Source organism: Gossypium raimondii, chromosome 6 (assembly GCF_025698545.1).
Source record: "Gossypium raimondii isolate GPD5lz chromosome 6, ASM2569854v1, whole genome shotgun sequence".
Lineage (NCBI taxonomy): Eukaryota > Viridiplantae > Streptophyta > Magnoliopsida > Malvales > Malvaceae > Gossypium > Gossypium raimondii.
Window position 1 is genome coordinate 18,896,116 of NC_068570.1, and position 24,407 is coordinate 18,920,522.

A 24,407-nucleotide genomic window follows, 5' to 3' on the forward strand; every position below is an offset into this window, starting at 1 on the left:
GAAATTAAGTAAGAATATGTGTGAATATTGAATTATATGTGAATTGAAATAATAGATGTTTTGTATTGATTGAATATTAGAAATTGTTGTGGAAATGAATTGAAATTGGAAAAGTAAAATAATACCCTATTAACTTATCGACTAGATTGGATACAAATGGCATGCCATAGGATTTGTGATGTGATGAGGAGATTTGTAGTTCGCCGAGAAGATGACTATGTTATTATATGCTTGGTTTATCCGAAGAGGCATTAAATGCCTTATTGGTGTGTTTGGGAGGATATGATATCTTGGTGTGTTATGGAGGATTTAAATTATTCCGTGTGTTTAGGTTGGATATTTTAGTGTGTTTGGGTGGAATCCAGCGATCTGTCAGTCCGAGCCTTGTTAATAGGGTAAATAATTGAGATGGAAATTTGAAAATGAGATTAGTTGATTTGACATTATTGAAAATATGAGAAAGAATGTATGATATAAATTATGAATTGATTTAGTATGTAAATATTTAAATATATAAATTTAAGATTTATGGAATGATATATGAATATTTATATTTAGTTTAAAGTGATTTTTAAAGACTATGGTCAATATTTGAAATTTTATTATTATTAAATAGTTTAATTTATAGTAATACCATCGAGTATAAAATACTCAAATAGTATGGTTGTTTCCGTCTGCAGTTGTAGAAGTCAAGTATTGAGCCAAAGATCCAAAACCGAACCGACTTCACAAATTTTGGTGATGTATATTTTCTTTTAGAATGTGGCATGTACATAGGATGTGTATAAACGTTATTATGTTTTGAATATAAATAGCTAAAATGTTAGTATTATAAATCGAGAATTTCAATGAAAGAAACTTATCCATTCCAAATTAATTAGTACATTGATAAATTTAAATTAATATTGAATTAATTGAGTTTGATTAGAATGTATTTAGAATAGAAAATAAGAATATGAAATGAATTGGTTGAATTATTTTGAATTGGTTATGTTTGTAAAATTTATGGTTTTATTTGCGGGAGGTTTAGTGTAAAAGTAAGCGAAATGTTTGCAAAATTTTTTAAAAAAAGTCAATTTGTAATTTTATATGAATTTATGATTTTATCTTAATATGTTTGATATTTATTTAAGAATTATTGTAAATTATCAGATATGTCCGGTAATGCCTCGTAACCCTATTCCGGTGATGGTTTGGGGTTAGGGGGTGTTACATTTTGTGGTATCAGAGCTATCGAGTTTAGTTGATTCTCGGACTAAATCGGGCTCAGAATTGAGTTTAGATGTACATGCCACAATCGAGTCAAACTGAGTCGGGATTTTTGGATGCTGATATAATTGTTTGTTTTGTTTTATAGTTAAAATGTCGAATGAACACGTGGAAGATGTAGATCAAGAAATGTATATCAGAGATAGAGAATTGGATGAAACAGAATCAGCTACACTGAGTGTAAATCCATTAGGTAACCAACCTAATATAGAACGGGAAAATGTTAGAGACAGAGATAACTCCCATTTACTGAGAATTATAGCTGATGCTTTGCAACGAGTAGCGGGAACTGTACCTGCTACGACATCTACTCCTACTACTAGACGGGCCCCAATCAAAGAATTACAAAAATACGGTGCTACTGAATTTTTGGGTTTGAAGGGAATTGATCCATCCACTGCAGAGAATTGGATGGAATCAACTAAACGAGTTCTGCAGCAATTAGAATGTACCCCCCGAGAGAGCTTGATCTGTCTTGCTTTCTCCGCAAGGAGAAGCTTATTTGTGGTGGGAATCTGTAATACGACATCTACCTACAGAACAGGTGACATGGGATTTATTTCAAAAAGAATTTCAGAAGAAATATGTTGGGGAGCTGTATATTGAAGATAAGAGGCAGGAGTTTTTGATGTTGAAACAAGGTAACCTGTCTGTTGTAGATTATGAACATGAATTTTCCAGACTCAGCCGATATGCTTCTGAGTTTATACCGACAGAGGCTGATAGTTGTAAAAGGTTTCTTCGGGGTTTGAGAGATGAGATCAGGGTACAGCTGGTGTCACATCAAATTACAGAATTTGTAGATTTAGTAGAGAGAGCGAAGATGGTTGAACAGGTGTTGGGTTTGGATAAAAAGCCTGAGATAGCTAGATCGACTGGGAAACGAGCTGGCATTACTATTTCAAGTCATTTACCGAAAAGATCCCGAGAATTCAGAGACAGTTGGAAGTCAAGTTTCAGATCAGATCGAGGAGATAAAAATCGAGGCAAACAGACTGTTGTTTCTACCGGTAGTGTAAAAGGACCTTCACGAAATATTGATATCCCCGACTGTGCACACTGTGGAAAGAAGCATTTGGGCGAATGTTGGAGGATAACTCGACGATGTTTTCGATGCGGGTCTACAGATCATTTCATCCGGGATTGTCAAAAAAATGAAGGTGCTTTACCTGCAAAGATCTCGAGATCGATTCATCGCTAGAGGCAGAGGGTCAGGTAGAGGTAGTTCACTTTCAAGGGGAGGAAGTATTAGGAGGAGCAGTGATATAGCTACTCAATATTCTGAAGCGAAAGTACCCGCCAGAGCTTATGTTGTCAGAACACGGGAAGAAGGCGACGCCCATGATGTAGTAACATGTATATTCTTACTATATTCTGAACCTGTTTATGCTTTAATTGATCCCGGATCTTCACACTCTTATATAAATTCAAAACTGGTTGAATTGGGAAAGTTAAAATCTGAAATGTCTAGAGTTTTAATAGAAGTGTCTAGCCCTTTGGGACAAAGCGTATTCAGATATAGAGTATGCCGAGATGCCCGTTGATGATACATGGTTTTCTGTTGACTTGTTGATTATGCCTTTCGGTGATTTTGATATAATATTGGGTATGGATTGGTTATTCGAATATGGGGTGATTTTGGATTGCTACAAAAAGAGGTTTAGTATTCAAACAGAGGATGGAGACAGACTTGAAGTGAATGGCATTCGTACTAGTGGCACGACACGTATTATTTCAGCAATCAAGGCTAGTAAATTGTCATGACGACGTGGTTGTACATCATATCTAGCTTATGTTATTAATTCGATTCGATTGGTAGTCGATGTAGTCGATTAGAACGTATGTGAGTTTCGGATGTATTCCTCGAAGAACTACCGGCGTACCACCGACAGAGAGGTTGAATTTGCTATAGAAGTGTACCCGCACAAAGACCAATCTCTATACCTCTATACCGAATGTCGCCAATCGAATTAAAAGAGTTGAAGGTGCGATTCTGGGACTTACTAGATCGTGGATTTATTAGACCGAGCATTTCACCTTGGGAGCTCCAGGTGTTATTTGTTAAAAAGAAAGATGGATCAATGCGGCTTTGTATTGATTATCGGCGATTGAACAAAGTGACAATCAAGAACCGGCACCGTTGCCTCGTATAGACGATTTATTCGATCAGCTAAAAGGAGCTTCAGTATTTTCAAAGATTGACTTGAGATCCGGTATTATCACCGAAAGTAAAAGAAAGTGATGTTCCGAAGACTGCATTTCGTACTCGATATGGTCATTATGAATTTTTGGTGATGCCGTTCGGGTTGACTAATGCTCCAGCTGCTTTCATGGATTTGATGAACCATATTTTTCAGCCGTATTTAGATCAGTTCGTGGTGGTTTTCATTGATGACATAATGGTTTATTCGAAGACTGAAGTAGAACATGATCAGCATCTCAAAACCGTGTTACAGATTCTGCGTGAAAAACAGTTGTATGGAAAGCTCAGTAAATGTGAATTCTGGTTATCAGAGGTGGTATTTTTGGGACATGTAGTATCGGCAGATGGAATCAGAGTTGATCCGAAGAAGATTGAAGCTATTGTTGAATGGAAGGCACCAAAGAATGTATTTGAGGTACGTAGTTTTCTTGGTTTGGCTGGGTATTACAGAAGATTTGTAAATGGATTTTCGAAGATCGCTTAGCCGATGACCAAGTTACTACAGAAGAATGTTCCTTTTATCTGGGATGATCGGTGTCAGAGAAGTTTTGAGACATTGAAACAAATGTTAACAGAGGCACCGGTTTAACTTTACCAGAATCGGGGAAAGATTTCATAGTGTACAGTGATGCTTCTCTGAATGGTTTGGGTTGTGTATTGATGAAAAATGGAAAAGTAATAGCTTATGCATCTCGACAGTTGAAGCCACATGAACGTAACTACCCGACACACGATTTGGAGTTAGCTGCTGTAATTTTCGCATTGAAGATTTGGAGGCATTATCTTTATGGTGAAAAATGTTACATATATACCGATCATAAAAGTCTCAAATACCTTCTGTCGCAAAAGGAGTTGAATCTAAGACAGAGACGATGGATAGAACTTCTAAAAGATTATGATTGTGTTATAGATTATCATCCAGGAAAGGCAAATGTGGTAGCAGATGCATTGAGTAGGAAAGCAGCGGTTGAATTACGGGCAATGTTTGCTCGGCTTAGTATTAATGATGATGGAAGTTTGTTAGTTGAGTTAAGAGTCAAGCCGGTAATGTTTGATCAAATCAGAGCAGCACAGCTAGAGGATGAAAAGTTGATGAAGAGAAGAGAAATGGTACAGCTTGGTACGGTGGAAAATTTTAGTATTGACGAGCATGATTGTTTGAGATTTCAGAATCGAATTTGTGTTCCAGCTACTTCTGAGATTAAAGAGTTGATTCTTCGAGAAGCACATAATAGTATTTTTGCTTTGCACCCAGGTGGAACGAAGATGTATCGTGACCTACGAGAACTGTATTGGTGGCCAGGGATGAAGAAAGATGTAGTCGAGTATGTTGGTAAATGCCTGACTTGTCACCGGGTAAAAGCAGAACATCAGGTACCGACAGGTTTACTTCAGCCTATTAGTATCCCCGAGTGGAAATGGGATTGTATTACTATGGACTTTGTTACGGGATTACCGTTGTCAGCAAGTAAAAAGAATGCCATATGGGTAATTGTTGATCGACTCACAAAGTCTGCTCACTTTATAGCAGTCAGAACTGATTGGTCACTACAGAAGCTTGCCGAAGTTTATATCCGGGAAATTGTTAGATTACATGGTATTCCAGTATCAATAATATCAGACCGAGATCCTCGGTTTACATCGAGATTTTGAAGGCAGTTACATGAGTCGTTGGGTACACGGCTTAATTTTAGCATCGCATTTCATCCGCAAAACCGACAGACGGTCGGCGGGTAATTCAAATTTTGGAAGATATGTTGAGAGCTTGTATTATCGACTTTGCGTCTGGTTGGGAACGATATTTGCCATTAGCAGAATTTGTTTATAATAATAGTTTCCAATCTAGTATTCAGATGGCTCCGTATGAAGCACTATATGGTCGAAGGTCTCGATCACCGATATGTTGGACAGAATTGAATGAAAGAAAAGTGATTGGGCCGGAATTGATTCAAGAGACAGAGGAAACAGTTAAAAAGATTAAATATAGACCGAAAGTCGCATTCGATGTATGTAAATCTTACGCAGATCCAAACGACGAGATATTGAATATTCCGTTGGTGATAAAGTATTCCTCAAAGTATCGCCATGGAAGAAAATTTTGAGATTTGGTCGGAAGGGAAAATTGAGTCCACGTTTTATTGGGCCGTATGAAATTGTGGAAAGAATCGGACCGGTTGCCTATCGATTGGCTTTACCTCCGGAATTACAAAGGATTCATGATGTTTTTCATGTTTCGATGCTTCGGAGATATAGATCAGATCCTTCTCATGTTATTCCCACTGAAGACATTGAAATTCGATTTGATTTAACTTATGAAGAAGAGCCGGTTCAGATATTAGCACGAGAAGTGAAAGAATTAAGAAATAAACGGGTTCCTTTAGTAAAAGTCTTATGGAGAAGCCATAGTGTGGAAGAAGCGACTTGGGAACCAGAAGAGACGATGAGAGCACAATATCCTCATCTCTTCTCAGGTAAATTTCGAGGACAAAATTTATTAAGGGGGGAGAAATGTAATGACCCAAAATTCACAAGCAGAAAAAGTACATTATCAGACCTCCGTCTTAGTAAATTGAGTTGAAAATAATTATTAGAAATATTTATTAGACTAGTTGTGTGTTTAATTAGGTATTAATTGGGTGAATTTAGTTTAATTAAGAGAAATTAAGAAAAAGGACTAAATTGATCTAGGGTAAAAGTTGAATTATAGATTAATAAAAAATAAAAAGGATTAAAATGGCAATTAAGCCATTAATAAGAAATGGGACAGTAAAAGTGATAAAATCTTAGATTTTATGTTTTATATATATTATTTTATTATATAATATAATATAATATATTATATTATATTATATTGTATTATATTATATAAGTAAAAAATAAAATAAAAATAAAATAAAGATGACAAATGTATGGTAAATATTGAAGACATGTGTAATAGTAATAATTACATGGGTACACTTGTAATAAAAATAAATATGTGCTTAATTAATAAGTAAAAGATTTTTAATATATTATTATTAATATTATTAGTTAAAATAAAAGATATAAAGTAAAGAAAGAAAGAAACAAAGAAGAAAAGAAAAATAAAAGAAACAGAATAGCTAGAAAAGAAGCAGGGAAACAGATGAAAACAGGGGAAGATAAGGGAAAGAAAAATAAAAGGAAAACTAAGGATTTAAAGCTTCAAGTTAATTGGTAAGCTAAATTTAGCCATTTCCTCTTCATTTGATATTTTAAAAGCTTTAAAACAAAATTTTGTTGAAGTTAAGTGGAGGTTATGGAAGTTCATAGGTTTTGAACATGATTCATTTTGAACAAGTTGTTAAATTAGGGTTTAGTTGATAGAATTTCTAATTAAAATAGATAAAAGAATGATTTGTAAACTAAGTTGTAAGTTTTACATAGTTGGGATTAAGTTATAAAAAGCCTTAAATTAGGGTTTATGTTGAATAAATGATGGAATTTAATTCTTATTCAACTCTAACTAGAAACTCTATCAAATAAACCCTCAATTCCATCATTTATTCAACATAAACCCTAATTTAAGGCTTTTTATAACTTAATCCCAACTATGTAAAACTTACAACTTAGTTTACAAATCATTCTTTTATCTATTCTAACTAGAAATTCTATCAACTAAACCCTAATTTAACAACTTGTTCAAAATGAATCATGTTCAAAACCTATGAACTTCCATAACCTCCACTTAACTTTAACAAAATTTTGTTTTAAAGCTTTTAAAATATCAAAATGAAGAGGAAAGAGCTAAATTTAGCTTACCAATTAACTTGAAGCTTTAAATCCTTAGTTTTCCTTTTATTTTTTTTCCCTTATCTTCCCTGTTTTCGTCTGTTTCCTGCTTCTTTTCTAGCTATTCTGTTTCTTTTCTTCTTTGTTTCTTTCTTTCTTTTACTTTATATCTTTTATTTTAACTAATAATATTAATAATAATATATTAAAAAATCTTTTACTTATTAATTAAGCACATATTTTTTTATTACAAGTGTACCCATGTAATTATTACTATTACACATGTCTTCAATATTTACCATACATTTGTCATCTTTTTTTTTTTTTTTACTTATATAATATAATACAATATAATATAATATAATATAATATATTATATAATAAAATAATATATATAAAACATAAAAATCTAAGATTTTTATCACTTTTACTGTACCATTTCTTATTAATGGCTTAATTGCCATTTTAATCCTTTTAATTTTTTTATTAATCTATAATTCAACTTTTACCCCTAGATCAATTTAGTCCTTTTTTTCTTAATTTCTCTTAATTAAACTAAATTCACCCAATTAATACCTAATTAAACACACAACTAGTCTAATAAATATTTCTAATAATTATTTTCGAACTCAATTTACTAAGACGGAGGCCCGATAATGTACTTTTTCGGTGCTTGTGAATTTTGGGTCATTACACTTCTACAGTTGAATTCGTCCCGTTATAGTTACCTTCAACCCACCGAAAAGAATCGCAACCCTTAATTTTCATTTCTCACATTCAACAACAACAACAAAAATTAGAATATTAAAAATTTAAGAATAAATCTTAAACCCAAATTGCAATAAAATGCTAGTACACACAAAACCCTTTGTTTCTCATAAACCCAACTATGATAGACCAAAACACAAACCTTAATTTATCTCTTTGAAGTTTGCACACCCAAAGAATTTTCTCTCTTTATTATTTAGAGTATTTACGTTGCAAACGAGAGCCCTTAACCCACAATGGTAGTACAAAACCCTTTTCTACGCAGTTGATTTTCTGTTTGTAGAAGAATACATGGTGGAGACGTGAAGGAGATGAAAAATGAAAGAGAGCACAAATGGATGAACAAAAAAGGAAAAAAATGAAAGGAAAACAAAATGAGAACGAAAGAGACAGGAAACGAAGAAGGGAAAGGAAAAAACACATGGATGAACAAAAGAGGGAAAAATGAAAGAAATGGTAGAGAAAACGAAAAAAAAAAAGAGATAGTAGTGAAAAATGTTGAAGACGATGGTGAAGAAAAAATTTAAAGGAAGAATATTATGGGTTAATATTATTAAGTAATAATATTTAAAACAATCCGGTCAAAAAAATGAAACATGGGTCAAAGAGGTCTTGGGAGTGCGACATGTGGCAACGCTAGTCACTCTAGCATTGCCGCATCAACAAAATCTTAACGTCGTTAGGCTCAAGTACCAAACTAATAAACGGACAAAAAATTCAGGTACCAATCTGAAACAAAAAAATCATAGGTGACAATCTGGGAGAAATAGACAAGTTCAGATACTAATTTTATATTTAACTAAAAAATAATCCAATTTTATCATATATGTTAAGTGATGGACGGCTCTGATGAAAAGTTGAAAAAGGTAAGCTAGCTTTAGGTCACATGTAATCACCGCCTTCACTTTCTTCTCCCTTAAAACTTTTTTCCGTCATCAAATGCTTTACGAAAAGAAGAAAAAAAAAAAAAAAAAAGGTTGTCTTTTTGGTGCTTTGAAGTTGCAAAGTAGAAAAATGGGAATTCCATCAGAAATAAGGGATGTTTGGATACAGAGAAAAAGAAATTCCTTCATAATTCCTTCCCCTGCTGAAGACGAGAAGAATTTGAGAGCCAAGCAATTCTCTCAAGGTTGGCCTTTTTTCTTTTAATCTTTCATTTCCTTCATTTTTTCCAGCCGGAAAATATCGAATTTGAAAGGTCGAGACGTAATTATTTTAATGTCTTAGTTTTTGTTTAACCTGCAGAAGGAATTCGTGCCGGTGTCAAGGCGGCTGCGGTCGCCGCCGTTGTCAGCGCCGTACCTACCGTACGTTAACTTTAACCTCGCTCTTATCGATTTTTTTTGGGAAGGATCAAAATTAATTGATCCACATTAATAAATCATTTTTAACTATATTACAAATATCTCATCATGATTCACTGGTACTTCGAAAATGAAAATATCAATTTAGGACTCTGATACTAGAAATTGCTATCTCCCCCATCGATTTAGTTATCGGTATCGCACGATCCCAACAAGCGAACCCTAGCGATCTAATTCAGTAAAAGGTAGGATCGGATTAGCATATAGTTCATTATAAAAATTATATTTTTAAATTTACTTAGAATTTATTTATACAAGCACAAAATTGTATGTATGAGTTTTAAGAAAACGGTAACAACCAGAGAAGACTACCCTATCGAATTACAATTCATATAAGTAGGTTTAGGAGGATTTTATTTTATTTTTCATCAAAAATTAAAAGAAAGGGTATTATCCTGAGAATTAAAATTGTCTCATTGGTTGATGTTTCTATTGTTTGTGTCATGGGTTATTGCAATCTTTTGAACCATATGGTAAGTAATGCAAGGTTCATCATTTGTGTGATGATATTGTATCAACTTAGCAGATGTTGAAAAGTTTTAATTCTTTGACTTTTAGCTTAAAATTACCATGTCTTTTCCATCTAGGTTCAATGCATTTTGAGATTACAACTCAATTAATTCATTGCCTGCATAAGTTGATTGTATGAAACTGTGATTCCATGTCATCCTTATCTCTTTCCAACAGGAGAATGATAAATCAGATTTTTCCTCTTGAATTTGAATAATTTTTCAAGAGGAAAAACCTGAAAATAAGGAGGAAAAATCTGATTTGTCATTCTCCTATTAGAAAGGGATAAGGATGATGTGGAATCACAATTTCATACAATCCCTTCTTGCATAAGTTGTAGATAATATTAATGGTTTCGTAAAAAACTATTCTAAACTTAGGGTGTCATTATCTTGTGATATCACACTCAATTAGTGAAGTTACGTGCTAACTTTATGATTGCCTTCTAATTGTATTTTGAGCTCCCCTGACCGCTCCTTTTTTCAGTTGATTGCAGTACGTAAGATTCCTTGGGCAAAGGCAAACCTCAACCATACTGCTCAAGCTCTTATCATCAGTGGAGGTATTCTCGAGTCTATAGCCATGGGATTTTCTCACAAGTCCCAACCTATGAATTCATGATTTATATAAATTGCATCATATTATATGGGTGGGTCCATTGATGACATAGAAGAAATAGAAGAGAAATGGGAATGACTTGTTATTATAATTGATCGTACGTCTTTTGTCAAGCGATAACACGGGCTGTCTTTATTGGTTAACAGCATCAATTGCGGCCTACTTCATTACCGTAGATAAAACCGTTTTGGAAAGTGCTAGGAGAAATTCTCGAGCACAGTTCGACAAAACTGTTTGACTGCTAGAATTGAAGGTATTCAGTGGCGAAGGTTCTCAGGACAAGTATGATACATGTCAATAAGTTTAAAGCTGTTGTATGCCATGCATCCACTTTTTTTTTCTTTTTTTTTTTCTGTGGAATTTTATCATCAATTAAGCAGTTTAAATGTATTTAGGTGATGTTTTATGTTTCAGTTTATAAGCATGAGATTATATAATCCTTTTATGACCTTTAACATGGAACTCAGTTGAGTTCTTTCATGGAGTTTTGGTTGGATTTACTTTGTTTAATTGCATGTTTGTGGAGAATAAAGATGGTGGAGTGTAGTAACAAAGCATGAGCAGTTAAAAAGTATGGTAATTTTATTGCTTTGACATTTACTTGTAATAATCATCAAAAGCTCAACTCCTCAATAAATTCGCATAAAAATTTGTATCTTTAAACATGTCCTCTTTTTGGACGATAAAACCTGGTAATTTTAGAAGTGAAATAACTAAAACGAGAGTTTTATATAATGATGAAATAAATCGAATATATAAATATATAATATTTTAAAGGTTAAATTATGATATATAATCTTTTCATTTGAGATTTAATATTATATTTAAAATTTGGCATAATTAAGATAATTTAATTCTTTTATTTTTATAATATTATTAAATTTGTTCAAAATAATTATCATGAACAATTGTTTCGATTAAAATGTTTACATTGTCTTTTGTGTATGTGTGATTATTCCTTGAGTACTTAATTCAAGTTTTATTATTGGGTTTTTTTTTCTTTTTGTTCAAAAGGAAAAATCATTAATTGTAACATTATTAAAAAAAAATACCAACATATCCCAAAAACATAGGAAAGCTCAGTGGAAAATTACAATAAAGGGCATGGTATGTATGCTTAACCAAACCATATAAAAAAAGAACAAACTATACTTGCATCAAGCCTCGACCGCTTGAAGTAGAGCAATCAAGCCACACCGCGGAAGACTTCAACACGCCAGACTAAAGGTTGCAGGCAAACAAAGTGAACAAATCACCTTAAATCATTGGGCCCCTTTCCGAGTCCTTGCGCTGGTGGTGATGAACACAAAATTACAAACCCGAAAACAACAGATGTGGAATTGCTAGGAAACAAAACAACCGAAAATGAGCCACAAAGGACTCGATAAACCGGAACCCAAGGGATCTAGGAAACACGAGCCTTTAAGTCTCGAGAAAACCTTGTCAATAGAGGACCCAAAGGAAACCTCTGGGGATCATTATTATGCCGGGAAAAGGAAAACAAGAGTGGGAAGAGAAGAGAGGAAGAGAAAGAAGATGGAACAGGGGAAAGAAATGGTGGGTGGAGGAGAGGGGCAGGATGGGTGGCAGCCAAGGGTTACCTAACCACCAGAGAGTACCGGCTGGTGAAGGAGAGGAAGACCCACCAACGCAAGCCCACCAGCAAAGAGGAAAACGAACAGGGGAAAGAAAAAAAAGGAGAAACGGGAAAGAGGGGGTAGAGGGAGGGAAGGAGAAAGGGAGGACCAAAGGGCCAGCGACGGAAATCGGAAAAAAAGTTTCCCTCAAGCTTACAAAATTAAAGAGAAAAATAGATGGACTAAGAGAGAAAAATTGGGTTTAATCCTATCATTTGTAGTTATCATTATGCAAGGTTTATTCTATTTTTATTTGATTCGATTCTAGTTTGAGACTAATTTGTACTTGCAAACTCTCAAAAAAGAAAAATAGAAAAAGAATTCACATCCATATTTTAATCAAAATAGTTAACAACTATTTGTTCTAACTAATGACATAAAATGAAAATTTAAATTATTCCAAATTAAAATACAAGAGTTAAATTCTAAAATTGAGCAGAACCAAAGCTACTTTGAACTAATTACATATGATTGTAACATGTAAAAATATAAAAACATAATACAAATATGCGGATATGTATGGTCCTGTAATTTCAGCCCCTCTGAAAGAACTGCCAACGCTAATGAAGAATATATTACACAACTTAATTTAGTTGCCACATATGCTTTCAAATTGGAAGCCAAAAATAATAGCAATTCTTATACAAAGCCAAACAAGAGGCACAAATAATAAGGAAAAGAAAATAATAATTATTGGCAAAGATGACAAATGCATCTCCATTTATATAAGTTTCAATCTAATTGTTCCATTTGAAGGGGAAAAAATTTGAGTGCCTAAAATTGCAGGCAATATACCATTTAAGCTATTGTTGTATGTCTTAAGCTTGAGGTTTGGATTTTTAGAAGGCATACCGGTAGATAGCATCAGCTACACCGTCTTCATCATTGCTAACACCTATTACATCGGCCACAGCTTTTGTTTTATCCGATCCATTGCTGAGAGCAACTCCTAGAGATGCCAACTCAAGCATTTCCATGTCGTTTTCACCATCACCAATGGCCATTATCTATGGCCAAATAGAAGGAAAAAGGAAATTTTGATTAGAATTATGGGCTTGGATGACGGGTGTCTCTAGCCTTTACGTGCTGACCGCGAATAGGTAATATACTATTCTAGGAAGATTATTTTAAAAAGGTCAAAATATGTTGTCCGCCACTATACTTAAATAAATGAAGTTTGAGATTTGATCTCTATACTTGGAAAGTTAAATTCTTACTTTTTCAATTTAAAAATCCTAGCCCAATTGTTGACACCCTTACTACTTTTGGTCAAAATTAATCATCGATACACTCGTGCAATCATATCAAGGGGAGAAGTAAATCATTATGAATCCAACAAGTATACCTGATAGTAAGCAAATTTTGACAGAAAATGCTAGCTGTGTCAACTGTTGGATTAGAATTTTTAAATCGACAAAGTAAAAGGACTTTACTTTTAAGTACATGGACTTGAATCTCAAACTTGACAAAAGTACAGCGGCTGCTGACATATTTGGACCTTTTGAAAATAATGTATTGTTTTCATCAATTCAAAAGAAAACAATGCAATAGTTATGCAAGTCTTTCCTTGAATATTACCTTAATCAGTGCCACTATGCACAACTTAACAGTTTCCTAGAATTATTAAGGTCAACATAGGTAATGCCATTACATTTGACTATTTGAGCTAAAAAATGCCCGAATCATCAAAGCATGAATGCTGCATTTGCTGTGTGTATGCAAAATCAACCATGGGAGGGCTAGTTTCTGTCTATTGAAGCAAATTGCGTGAACAGAAAGAGAAAAGAAGATAGGAGTCCTGTACCTCCTTTGAACTGACACCCAAGTGATCAAGTAGCAATTTTACTCCACTCCCCTTTGAAGTCCCAAAGGGGACGATTTCAAGGATGTCTGGTACAGCTTGGACAACACTAGCATGATCTTTTGTTGCTTCCGACCAGTATGGACGCAAATTAGTTGCTATTCCCTCAGCAGTGTCGAAAAAGATCAGCTTCTGCAAATCCAGAATATGTGATTAAATTAGGACCATATTCAACAAAATTTACAAAATCTACTGGGTACGATTATGTACTGGAAACTGAGTGAAATTGAATAACACTTGAACAAAAAATCTTAAGCAGTTATGCTATTCTTTCTAGAAAGTGGTTTGGTGTCAACAGAACTATCATATACTTGCATTTATATTAGACTCATAGAAGCTAATTGGCAGAGACTACCTTTTGTAATTGCATTTAGGATTTTATGCAGGATTAAAAAGTAAATGTATTTTGGCACACATGCTAGGATTTCTCAAAGAATATTGAAGATTGTGGTCATTGAACTAATAACCAGACCCACTCAGAATGAATAATAGACAAAAAAATCACCATAGCTCCCTTTTTCCTTCTCTGCTGCAAGCAAAAACAATGAGCCTTGCAGACAAAAGATAGAGTCGTATCACTTTCTATCTATGCTTTAAGCATGAACAAGAGACTAAATCTCTGACTCTACCTGTATGTCAGCAGCAGTCACCAGATGCTCAACTGAAGGCATGATCTCTGCCTGTAAAAGTTGTTATGCGTATCAAACACAACATAAAAGTTTAATGGTCAACAAACAAAATGTATTAATACAAGGGAAAAGAATATGACAGCATACGGTACCTTTGGTTCATGATATACGGTATGTAGCGTGTCAACGAGAGGGTGATTAAATAAGGTTAAACAGCGATCCTGGCAAAATGCAACCAGAGGAACCTTATGTTCCAAAGAGTAATGGCCAGCCTGCAAAATTTAAGAAGAGTTGAGATATAAAACAATGGATTTTTTTTTGAAAGGATCTTACATGACTATTCCTTATCAGGGCATTAAGCATTTAGTATCTTTGATTCCTTTTCTTTTGAGAAGGGAGTTGATAAAAATCATTCACCCAATTCCCTTGATGTTTGAAAAAGCCCACCCAAAATTCTCTGGTCATTCCTAGGAGGAGTAATACTTAGAGACAACAAAATGAATAATGGCTAATGGATCCTTTTCCTTTTCTCCCTCTGGAGTATTGTGGGACAGGAGAGGAGTGAGAATATCCTTACATTTGGCAATGAATACTATTAAACAAAGTCCTATCTAAACCGAAATGAGAATAAATTGCAGCCACTTGCAAAAAGACTGTTCAAATTAGAATGAAATAAAATCAGACTTCGGAAGAGAATACAAGAATATGATATTTTCCAGATAAACTTGGCAGAATCAGCAATATCAGTAAAGTAATGAAATAGCAGCAAAAACTGTCGTCCTCCACAGAAATTTTGGGTAACTATCATCAAAGCAGTTACTAGTAACTAGCACACTTAGCACAACTAAACTACTATCTGAAAAACAGTTCATAAAACTTCATAATGTGAGATTTCTCTCCAGTCCTTATAGGGCAGACCCAGTAACATCTTACTAAGACAATGAAAAATTAATATGCAAGTTGCAGAAAAATGGCCAATGCTTGCAAGTATTCCTTCTATCTATAAAAGAAACCACAATTCTGAGTCAAAAAATCAATAGCACCAAAGAAAGTTGAAACTCCAAAGTGTTGCAATAAGAACTATCTGATCTTCAAAGAAAAGAAGTGATACCTCTCTGCAAACATTTGGATCTAAATTCCTTTTAAAAATTTCTCGACCATTTATACCATAAACCAGCAATCCCTGCAACCAAGAAGAAAGAAAGCAACTGAGTCAACATCATGGTAATAAAATAAGCTGCCATAGATTTGCAAGCAAAAGAATATGCAGAACCAAATTTTACATTGTATTCTAGTTGGGTTAACTGAAAATTTGCTAGCAGAATTTTACCACACACGCTTTATGGTGAATTCTTCACAAGTCATTCCATATTTTGTTGGATATTACTTTTTATATTAATATCTCAATGGAAGGAAAATAAATTCATTGAGAAATAAAAGTAAAACAAAAAACAAAGCAAGAAAAACATCAGAAAGAGAGAGGACCATGCAAGTCCAACAATTTTCTCTAAGAAGAGGTCCCTTCAACGTTTCAGCTTGGCATCTCTACTCTTACAAACTGATCTAATAGAAGTTCTTATATCATTATGGAGCCAAAACAGAAGCCGTCAGCAAGGAAAAAGGAGAAGTACCTGTAAGAAAACCCCCGGAGAATGCTCAGAAATGATGCCATCTTTTCCAGCTAAATCGACCATCTGCAGAACAGTTATTGCAGCAGGACGCGCCTGACAAGCAACAAGTCAGGAATTGGTAACCAATATCTTTGCTAGCAAGCAAAATGCTAGATGGATGAGAAAAAAAAGAAAAAGTTATCCGGCAACTCATAATCAATAGAATGCTAACAGTAAAATTGAGGTTAGAAATATAAGACAAGCATACATATGTTCCGGTTTACTAGATGAAGAAATACAGTGGTAAACTTATTGTAAAATGCCCGTTGTTCTTACTTTTCCAGTGGCTATCACAATTTTTAAGCCTCTCGATGATGCCTCTTTCAAAGCGCTTGCATTGGTCAAAGAAACTTGACTTTTGCTGTTCAGCAGTGTGCCTAGCGTTAAAGTTACAAAAGCATTAGATATGGTACTGGAATTAATAAGAAACAGAATTACAGTGGGAATAATCTCACCATCCATATCACAGAAGATGTATTTGAACTTTGGTTTGTAGAATCGAAGACTACCTTCTTTCTTCTTGTCTTTTAACAAACTACCTGTAAGATTATCTCACTTGAAACGATATATTACTATTATTTATTGTTTAGCTTCAAAATCACTACAGAAATTGCACATACAAAAAGAATATAAACCTCACAGGATAAGAAAAAAAGCTTAAAAGGGTCCAACTATTAACAAACAGACAAAATAGGATATTACCGTTTGAATTTTCCATATGAAGGTTTGCATTAGTTTCAGCATCATATGCACTGCGTATTAGTCCTTTTCCCTTCCATCCAAGACTCTTCAAAACAAATTCCTCCTCTTCCTCCATTTCTTCCTCAGCGTTTTCACTGATTTCATGATCAAAACCCAACAGATGCAGCAACCCATGAACCTGCAAAATGGATAAAAAAGTTGGAGTCACCCTTCAACTACATTAAGTTTTTTGGTATCGATGCTAATTTCTTTAGATTGATTCCTTTTGAGTTTTTTTCACCCCTCTTGTGAAATTCAATCCTACATACCAGTTGTACCGCCCACAAATTTGTAATTTCGGCTTTTCACATACAGCAGGGTCAATCTATAGGGTTGCTTTTTGAGTGTATTGCGTGTTATCTTCTAAAGAAAAGAGTTCTTGAAATTCCATTCATACCATTAGTATATAAGGTTGTTAAATTATCAACAAACATCTAATATAAATAATATGCCCAATTTTTCTATCACTCTCAAGTCTCAATCAAATAAATGGAGGAAGTTCAAATTACTGTACCAACCATAAGGATGCGTATTTCATCAATAAGCGTGTGCCCTCTTTCTTCTGCTTGCCTTGCAGCAGTCTCAATGGAAATAACAATATCACCCAACATAAGCTGCAAAGAAAGAAAGAATGACGTGTCAATTGGTTTCACTCACAAGTTATAGAAAACATTTCAGTCAACAGATATACTTACAACAGGAAGATTAAGTTCAGGAATATGTTCGGACATAGAAAGGACATCGGTAGCATGGTCTTCATCCCTCCATTCCTTATTTAGTTTCCGTATGAACTCATCATTACAAAGGAGTACAGACAACTCCACGCTGTCAAAACCACCTAAATCTCGAATGGAAGTATCTCTTGTTTTATAATTTGAATCCGTTATACGGTCAAAAGCTAACTTCATCGCCATTGGCACATTAAGACGAAGTAACTCCGCAATGCTCTGGAAAATGTACGCAGCAATAAAACAAAGAGAACAGTTGGAATGGCCTATGTAATTTTCTTCTTTCTCTCTCTCTCTCTCTCTCTTTTTCATTCTCTCGAGAAACTAATATAAAACTCGTTAATACTAGTAATATAAAGAAACCTAAAATAAAATAAAATAAAATAAAAAGCACAAAAATCGTATGATTAGTACTCTTTTCTTTTATTTTCTCGAGAATCAAACAGTAAAGTAGTTAATAGTAGCAATTTTTCAAAGGTAATTGTAAGGTATGAAATATTGTACCGAAATTTCTGGATCGTCAGGTAACTCTTCTTCAATGCAAATGCTAACACTGAGCTCCAACTGCTTCTCTTTACTCTTCCCCGGCCTTCTTCTCATCTTACGATACTCCTTATTCCAACCCGAGACGACTCGCATTGGCTTCGATAGCCTCCTCCCATCTTCTCGGCACAAAGCGTGGAATCTCCGGCCAAAGAGAGAAGATTTCGACGAGGAAGGGACAGCGAAACGAGCCGTGCGGCGCGTGGGAGATAGATTGAAAGAACGGCGGGAGATGGAGAAGGTAGCTGGGGAGCGTTCAAGCGAGAAAGTGGCGGCGGCGCGTGAAATAGCAAAGGCCATGGCGGAAGAGTGGGGAAGGAGGAGAGAACGGAGGAGAAAAGAGAAGCGAGGGAGCATATAGACGCTTTGTTTCTCTCGTTAGCGAATAGTAGTAATAGAGAAAGGTTGCTGAGACAAAATCCGAAATGGTGGGGTTACTTAAAACTAGGACGACGCATTCAAAGTTTAAATTAAAACATTAGTTAAAAATATATAGATTATTTTTAAAAAAATTATATAACTATTCCAGCTCCAAGGTACATAAATTTTTATAATAGACAATTTATACCTAATTGATATAAATTGTTTTTTTTTTGACTAGTAAGTAATTAGATTTGAAAATTGTAAGTTAAAAGTGTTGTTTTTTAGAATGGTTATTTGCATTTGTCAATCCCACCAATCAATTTACATCATATGTCCAAGTAGAATATAGTATATATTTAAATAATTTGATTATAAAATTAATAAATTGTTTATAATTAAAAAATTATGCCACCTATATTTAAACAATTAACTCATTTCTATACTCGGGAATTGAATCAAAGTTGGGATTATCCCTTCCCTAAATTCATCTAGCCTACTCTTTTTCCTTTGTTTCACTTTCATGTTTTCAACCAGCTTCATCTTCTCCCCATTTTTAACCATGATTCCATCTCCATAATTATATCCCACCACCAAAAACTCATCACTAAAAACTTATCTCCCATCTCCCACAATTATGAACATCCTCTTATACTCAAAATTCTTGGCTCTATTGGAAAATTTCACATTATTTTATTATTATATTCTTTGATAAAATATTCAATTTTCCCATATTTCCTTGTTCTCCCACTATGATTCACTTACCCATAAATCCCACCAATCAATCTTTCTTCATCAATGGCCTTTGTTACATGGGCATCCCTCATACTAATAAAAGGAGAGAATTTTGACCTGAAAGTATCGAGTGAATGAAGCTTAACATCAGAGGTTAAAGTTAGTAATTCTCTTTTAAGTCAATGGTTATAGAGAAATTAGAAAGTTTCTTTTTTTGTATAAAACAAAATCGAGAAGAGAAAAAAGGGAGGAGAAGAGTTGACTAATGCCATTCTTTAGGTCAAAGAGGACCAATGACAATGGCAGCTAGGGTTATATTTGGGATTATCAAGAAGAAAAAGAAGATAAAATAAAATATAAAAGAAATGGTAAAAAATAAAAGAAAATGATTTTTTTGGGGGGTAAATGTAGATAAAACAATAAGAATTAAACTGCTATCATTCGGGCATTACAAAACCTTGATGGCTATGGGAAAATACAAATTCTCAGTTTCAGGTTAAAAATCGTGGTTGTCATTTCATCTGCTAATCAATTCCCTTCACGAAGCACATGTTTGAGCTTAATTTTCCAATCACAAGCAACTAGTTTTTTTATGCTTCATAACACAACATTATCATAATCCATCTTGCCCTTCATATGACTAAGATTCAAAGTTGCTAAATTATTCGTTTCCAGGATCACCCACCTCACCTACATCTTCATTATTAGCATCAATCCATCATAGATACCCGTAATTCAACCTCAATAGTACTACAAATCCCTATATTTCGTGCAAAACCAGATGGCCAAACACCATTCTCATCTCGGATAGAGCCTCTACTTGCTGCATAACCCTTCTCAAGCTGTCGTGCACCATCTATGTTGACTTTAGTCCATCTTGATTTAGGACGCTACCAAAAAATTTGATGCCATGTCATCTCCTTTTCTCTGTTATCCAACCCATCTATATTATGATCAGCAACACAATTCTTGAAATAATCGTAGTGCCTTGTATAACGTACTTCCCCACTCAGAGAAATACTCATTAAAAAGAACTTGGTTTTGTCGTAGCCATAGACACCATCATATCAGGCCGAAAACCACATCCCAATTGTCATCATTCAAAGCAAAATATTCCAACCTATTTATATTGGCATGAATCCAATCAACTAAATTAAGGGCTAAAAACCCGTTCAATCTTTCATTCTTCACCACTCGGCTCCAAAGACTCGCTGCTGGCAAGCACCTTCGCAAAATATGATATATATCCTCCAACCTGGATGCATATTGACTACACGAGGGATCCGTTGTAATATGTCTTCGCCATCTTTCAGCATTTATCAACAGGTTGCCATGAGCCACAAGCCAAAGAAATACTCTCACCCGTTGTGACCCCCTAATCTTCCAAATCGTCTGCACTGTTTATCACTACCCCGACCATGTTCCTCACTCAACAATTCATATGCTGACTTGGAAGTGAACATGGATCCTTTGTTCCATCTCCAACCAGGTGTATCATCAATATCATCATTCACCATAAGCAACTTGTTTTGATATGTGCAATAAAAGACAACGGCATCATAGATTTGAGGACATCCAATTTCCATTGTAACAACTTGTTTTTTAACGGTGTCAAAAACAGTGATTTTGGAATCACAATTTCAATAAGTGAATCCATAAATATTATTATTTATATTTACGAGTCAAATATATGTTATATTGAATTATGATATGACAATTTTACTAATTGAACCCATAAATATTATTATTTATATTTACGAGTTAAAGTACAAGTAGTTTGACCCTAAAACCAATAGTGTTGGAAATTGAGGTATTAGGACCTCATTTCATAAACCGAGCACAGTAAATATTTTTATTAAATATTGACAAAGTCTTTATATATATTAATTGAATTTTGGATAGGTAATTTTACCGAATTAATGATTAATTAAGATATAAGGACTAAATCGTAAAAATCATAAAATTAATCGTTATTGATTTTTATTAGCTAAAATGCTTGATTAATAATTGTTTAAGGTCTAAGTGGCAATTTTACCACCTTTTTAATATGGTTGGACGGTAGTGCTAGTTTTTCTTAATGAATTTTTATTAAGTTGAAATTTAATATTATTAAAACATTAAAACATAAAATAAACTTACCTTCATTTATTTTGCTTCACCTTCAGCGAATGCTCAAACCTACCATTTTATTCGGTTGAAGTTTTCGTCCCTTGCATGTGTTAATATTTAAGGTCTATTTTTCGTAAATTTTATATTTTGATATTATTGTAGTTTAATAGCTTGGTTATAAGCTTAGATTTAATTATGGACTAAATTGTAAAATGAATTTTGTTAGTTTTGAACTTAGACACTAAAATAAAATATTTTGAAATTAACATGAAATTTCTGTAATTTTTACATTAGAGGGTTGTACAAGAATGAAATTGAATTTGAATTTAAAATGAAGCTTAAAATTTAAAGATATAGCTATTTCGGTTTTAGGGACTAAATTGAATAAAATGTGAAACATTAGGGAACATTTGTAAAATGAAATAAAATTGATATATTGTGGTAATAAGCTATTAAAATATATTCGAATTGATAAATTGAAATGAATTATTATAGATCGCGATATGGATCAATCGGGTGATAATCGAGACATAGGATAAATTACAAATTAGTCATCAACTTCTCATTGGTTGTTGTTTTCCGTAAGTTCATATGGAACTTAATTTATTCTATTATTATGTTTGAATTGTGTGCTTATACCTATTAAATTTTTTATATATAAGTGTAATTTTTATTAATCGACATCTATCGGACTAAATTGTAAAAAGAAATTTAAATGATAATAGTGAATAAATGAATAGTATTGACTGATTGAAGTTGTGATATGATTGAATGATGTTTGTATGATGATAAATCGTCGAAAATGTATGTGAATTGTTATCGAAAATATGAAAACTGAGTATACGACTACAGAAATTGAAAATGGATTGAATACGAGGAATAAGGTCCGTGTGAACTTAGTGAATAGCTAGGACACAAATGACATGTCATTAGGGTTTAAAAAGTAGCAGGTACTATTTACCGATGTTGGATACCTTACCAATGGCTAAGATCCTACATTTGTCGTGGATTCTCCATAGCTCGTGTGAGCAGCATCTAGTAAAGGTTAATGCCCTTATTTATAGCTCACGCAAGTAAGGATATTTACAGCTCATGTGAGCAATCTTATCCCGTGTGTCCAAAGTATATTTACTATAGTTCTCCAAGCAATAAACAAATTATGAAAGTGAATTAGTATAAAGGTTCAAAGATGTATTAAATGTTGTACATGAGTTGAGTATGGTATTTGTGTTTCAATTCTTGAGTATATTAATTGTAAGGTAAGTTTGTGTGGTCTTTATTTGGACTAGTATTTGTTTATGCCATGTTGTGTGTTTATAACTTGTAATTAAATCATTATGAAATAATGAATTGGTCGTGAAGGACAAATTTGTGCAATGTTATATGATTGTTGAAAATGATGGTTCATGAGAATGTACATGGATATTGATACATGCACGGATGGGGTGAAATTTATTAAATTTCATTCACCAAAGCTGCCAATTTTCAAGATTGAGAAATTAGTAGACTTGTGACAAATTTTTAGATGGTATCATAGCATTCCTGGGTTGAGATGGCTCATGGCATTCAAAGATCTATCTCTTATCTTCGAAACGCACTTTGAATCACTCAATTTTGAGTTCGGGAGCTCAAGTTATATATGATCGTTTTAGTGAAGACTGAGCGAGCAGAATTTCTAGACGGGATTATGATGGATATTACGAGTTTTGGGCTTTTAATTCGAGTTTAAATCATATTGGGTTCAGATTTTAGGCTTAATTTTTATTATATATGAGCCCAATATTGCATTTATCAGCTCTTATTATTTTATTATTCAATTTTTAATAATTATTAAGTAGTTTAAGTTATTTAAGAGTTTTATGTCAACAAGAAAGTTTAGTTTAAAACTACTTCTTGTTTAGATTAATCGAATAAAGTTTAGTTTAAAACTACTTCTTGTTTAGATTAATCATAATTCTAGTATACTTAAGAGTTTTATTTAGATTTATTTAGCTAGCCTATATATAGGCATTTGTATTGTACACAAATGACACAATTGATTATTATTCAACTTCTCTTTTGAGTTGATAAATTCTCTTTGAGTTTTCTTTTCAAGAATTTCTCTTGAGTTTCTTTTAGAAGAGTTTTAACAATCTTTTCAGATTGTGGGGATCATTTTCAAATTTTTTCTTACCAAGTTTTCTTTCTTGGAGGGGAAATTAGAGCTGCTTAAGGGGGTTGTGGATTCTTCGTGTTTCCAGGGCTTCTTAGGACTTCTACATACCACGTTCTATCTTTTCATCTATCTTATTTATTTCATTCCTTATTGTTCTAATCGTAGATTTATTATTCTATTTTAATTATCTTAGTTATTTATTTTAATTGTTTTTTATCTAACTTAGATTTGATTGCGTTTCAAGTTGTGTCAAAATTCAAGTTTCTTTCCCAACATCTAAAGCCTTAAGTCAAATCCACGACTTGAACAAACTTTATGATTCGCTTCCGTGTTCATCTACCTCATTCTGTATCTGATATGTTACATGATTATGATAATGTCAAGGGATTGGTGTGGATTAAATTATTATGTTGCCAAACGAGCATCGTTTGAAGGTGATATGAATAAGAACTTAAGTATATACGTATATAAGTTGAGTACAGACTGGATATCATATGTTATGCTATATTGAATTGTTGTGCATGTATATGTGAATTGCTTTATAAAAGCTTGATGTATGAGCAAACTAACAATTTGATTATTTCATGGAAATGTATATGAAAGTAACAGGATGCCAAAAGATTTTCGTACTTAACTACATTATGTTTCCACTGCTTAATTGTTAATTTATTAGGTTAAGTTAAGTGATTTTCATGGACTTGCTAAGCATTCATAATGCTTATCTTGTTTTCTTTTTTTGCCTCTGTACAGGTCATTT

At 33.5% G+C, this 24,407-nt stretch overlaps 2 protein-coding genes and 1 pseudogene across 2 annotated transcripts; 2 read left to right on the forward strand and 1 right to left on the reverse strand.

Annotated features, from left to right (window-relative positions):
* Positions 1-2,802: 2,802 nt before the first annotated feature.
* On the forward strand, positions 2,803-8,296 carry LOC128041689 (uncharacterized; annotated as a pseudogene).
* A 624-nt stretch (positions 8,297-8,920) lies between these two features.
* On the forward strand, positions 8,921-10,962 carry LOC105774250 (early nodulin-93). The gene is made up of 4 exons (XM_012596669.2): positions 8,921-9,119; positions 9,236-9,297; positions 10,351-10,426; positions 10,629-10,962. Exons 1-4 carry the CDS (start codon positions 8,930-8,932, stop codon positions 10,718-10,720), a joined length of 420 nt encoding a protein of 139 aa, XP_012452123.2. The 5' UTR covers positions 8,921-8,929; the 3' UTR covers positions 10,721-10,962.
* Positions 10,963-12,662: 1,700 nt separating this feature from the next.
* LOC105773821 (endoribonuclease YBEY, chloroplastic) lies at positions 12,663-18,721 on the reverse strand. Its single transcript, XM_012595963.2, has 12 exons — positions 18,253-18,721; positions 17,716-17,967; positions 17,539-17,634; positions 16,982-17,159; positions 16,735-16,818; positions 16,556-16,656; positions 16,241-16,333; positions 15,721-15,792; positions 14,762-14,881; positions 14,610-14,660; positions 13,924-14,112; positions 12,663-13,126 (listed from the first exon to the last, which is right to left on the reverse strand). The coding sequence occupies exons 1-12, from the start codon at positions 18,646-18,648 to the stop codon at positions 12,959-12,961; spliced, it is 1,800 nt and encodes a 599-aa protein (XP_012451417.1). The 5' UTR covers positions 18,649-18,721; the 3' UTR covers positions 12,663-12,958.
* Between the last annotated feature and the right edge of the window lie 5,686 nt (positions 18,722-24,407).

Bases quoted from the DNA above. Each gene is read 5' to 3' on its own strand.
- LOC105774250 (XM_012596669.2), top strand. From the start codon at position 8,930: ATGCTTTACGAAAAGAAGAAAAAAAAAAAAAAAAAAGGTTGTCTTTTT. The intron at 9,298-10,350 runs GTACGTTAACTT...TCCTTTTTTCAG, and splicing joins TTGTCAGCGCCGTACCTACC to TTGATTGCAGTACGTAAGAT. The intron at 10,427-10,628 runs GTATTCTCGAGT...ATTGGTTAACAG, and splicing joins AGCTCTTATCATCAGTGGAG to CATCAATTGCGGCCTACTTC.
- LOC105773821 (XM_012595963.2), bottom strand. From the start codon at position 18,648: ATGCTCCCTCGCTTCTCTTTTCTCCTCCGTTCTCTCCTCCTTCCCCAC. The intron at 17,968-18,252 runs GTACAATATTTC...TACATTTTCCAG, and splicing joins CTGACGATCCAGAAATTTCG to AGCATTGCGGAGTTACTTCG. The intron at 13,127-13,923 runs GTACAGGACTCC...ATTTGGCCATAG, and splicing joins TGGGTGTCAGTTCAAAGGAG to ATAATGGCCATTGGTGATGG.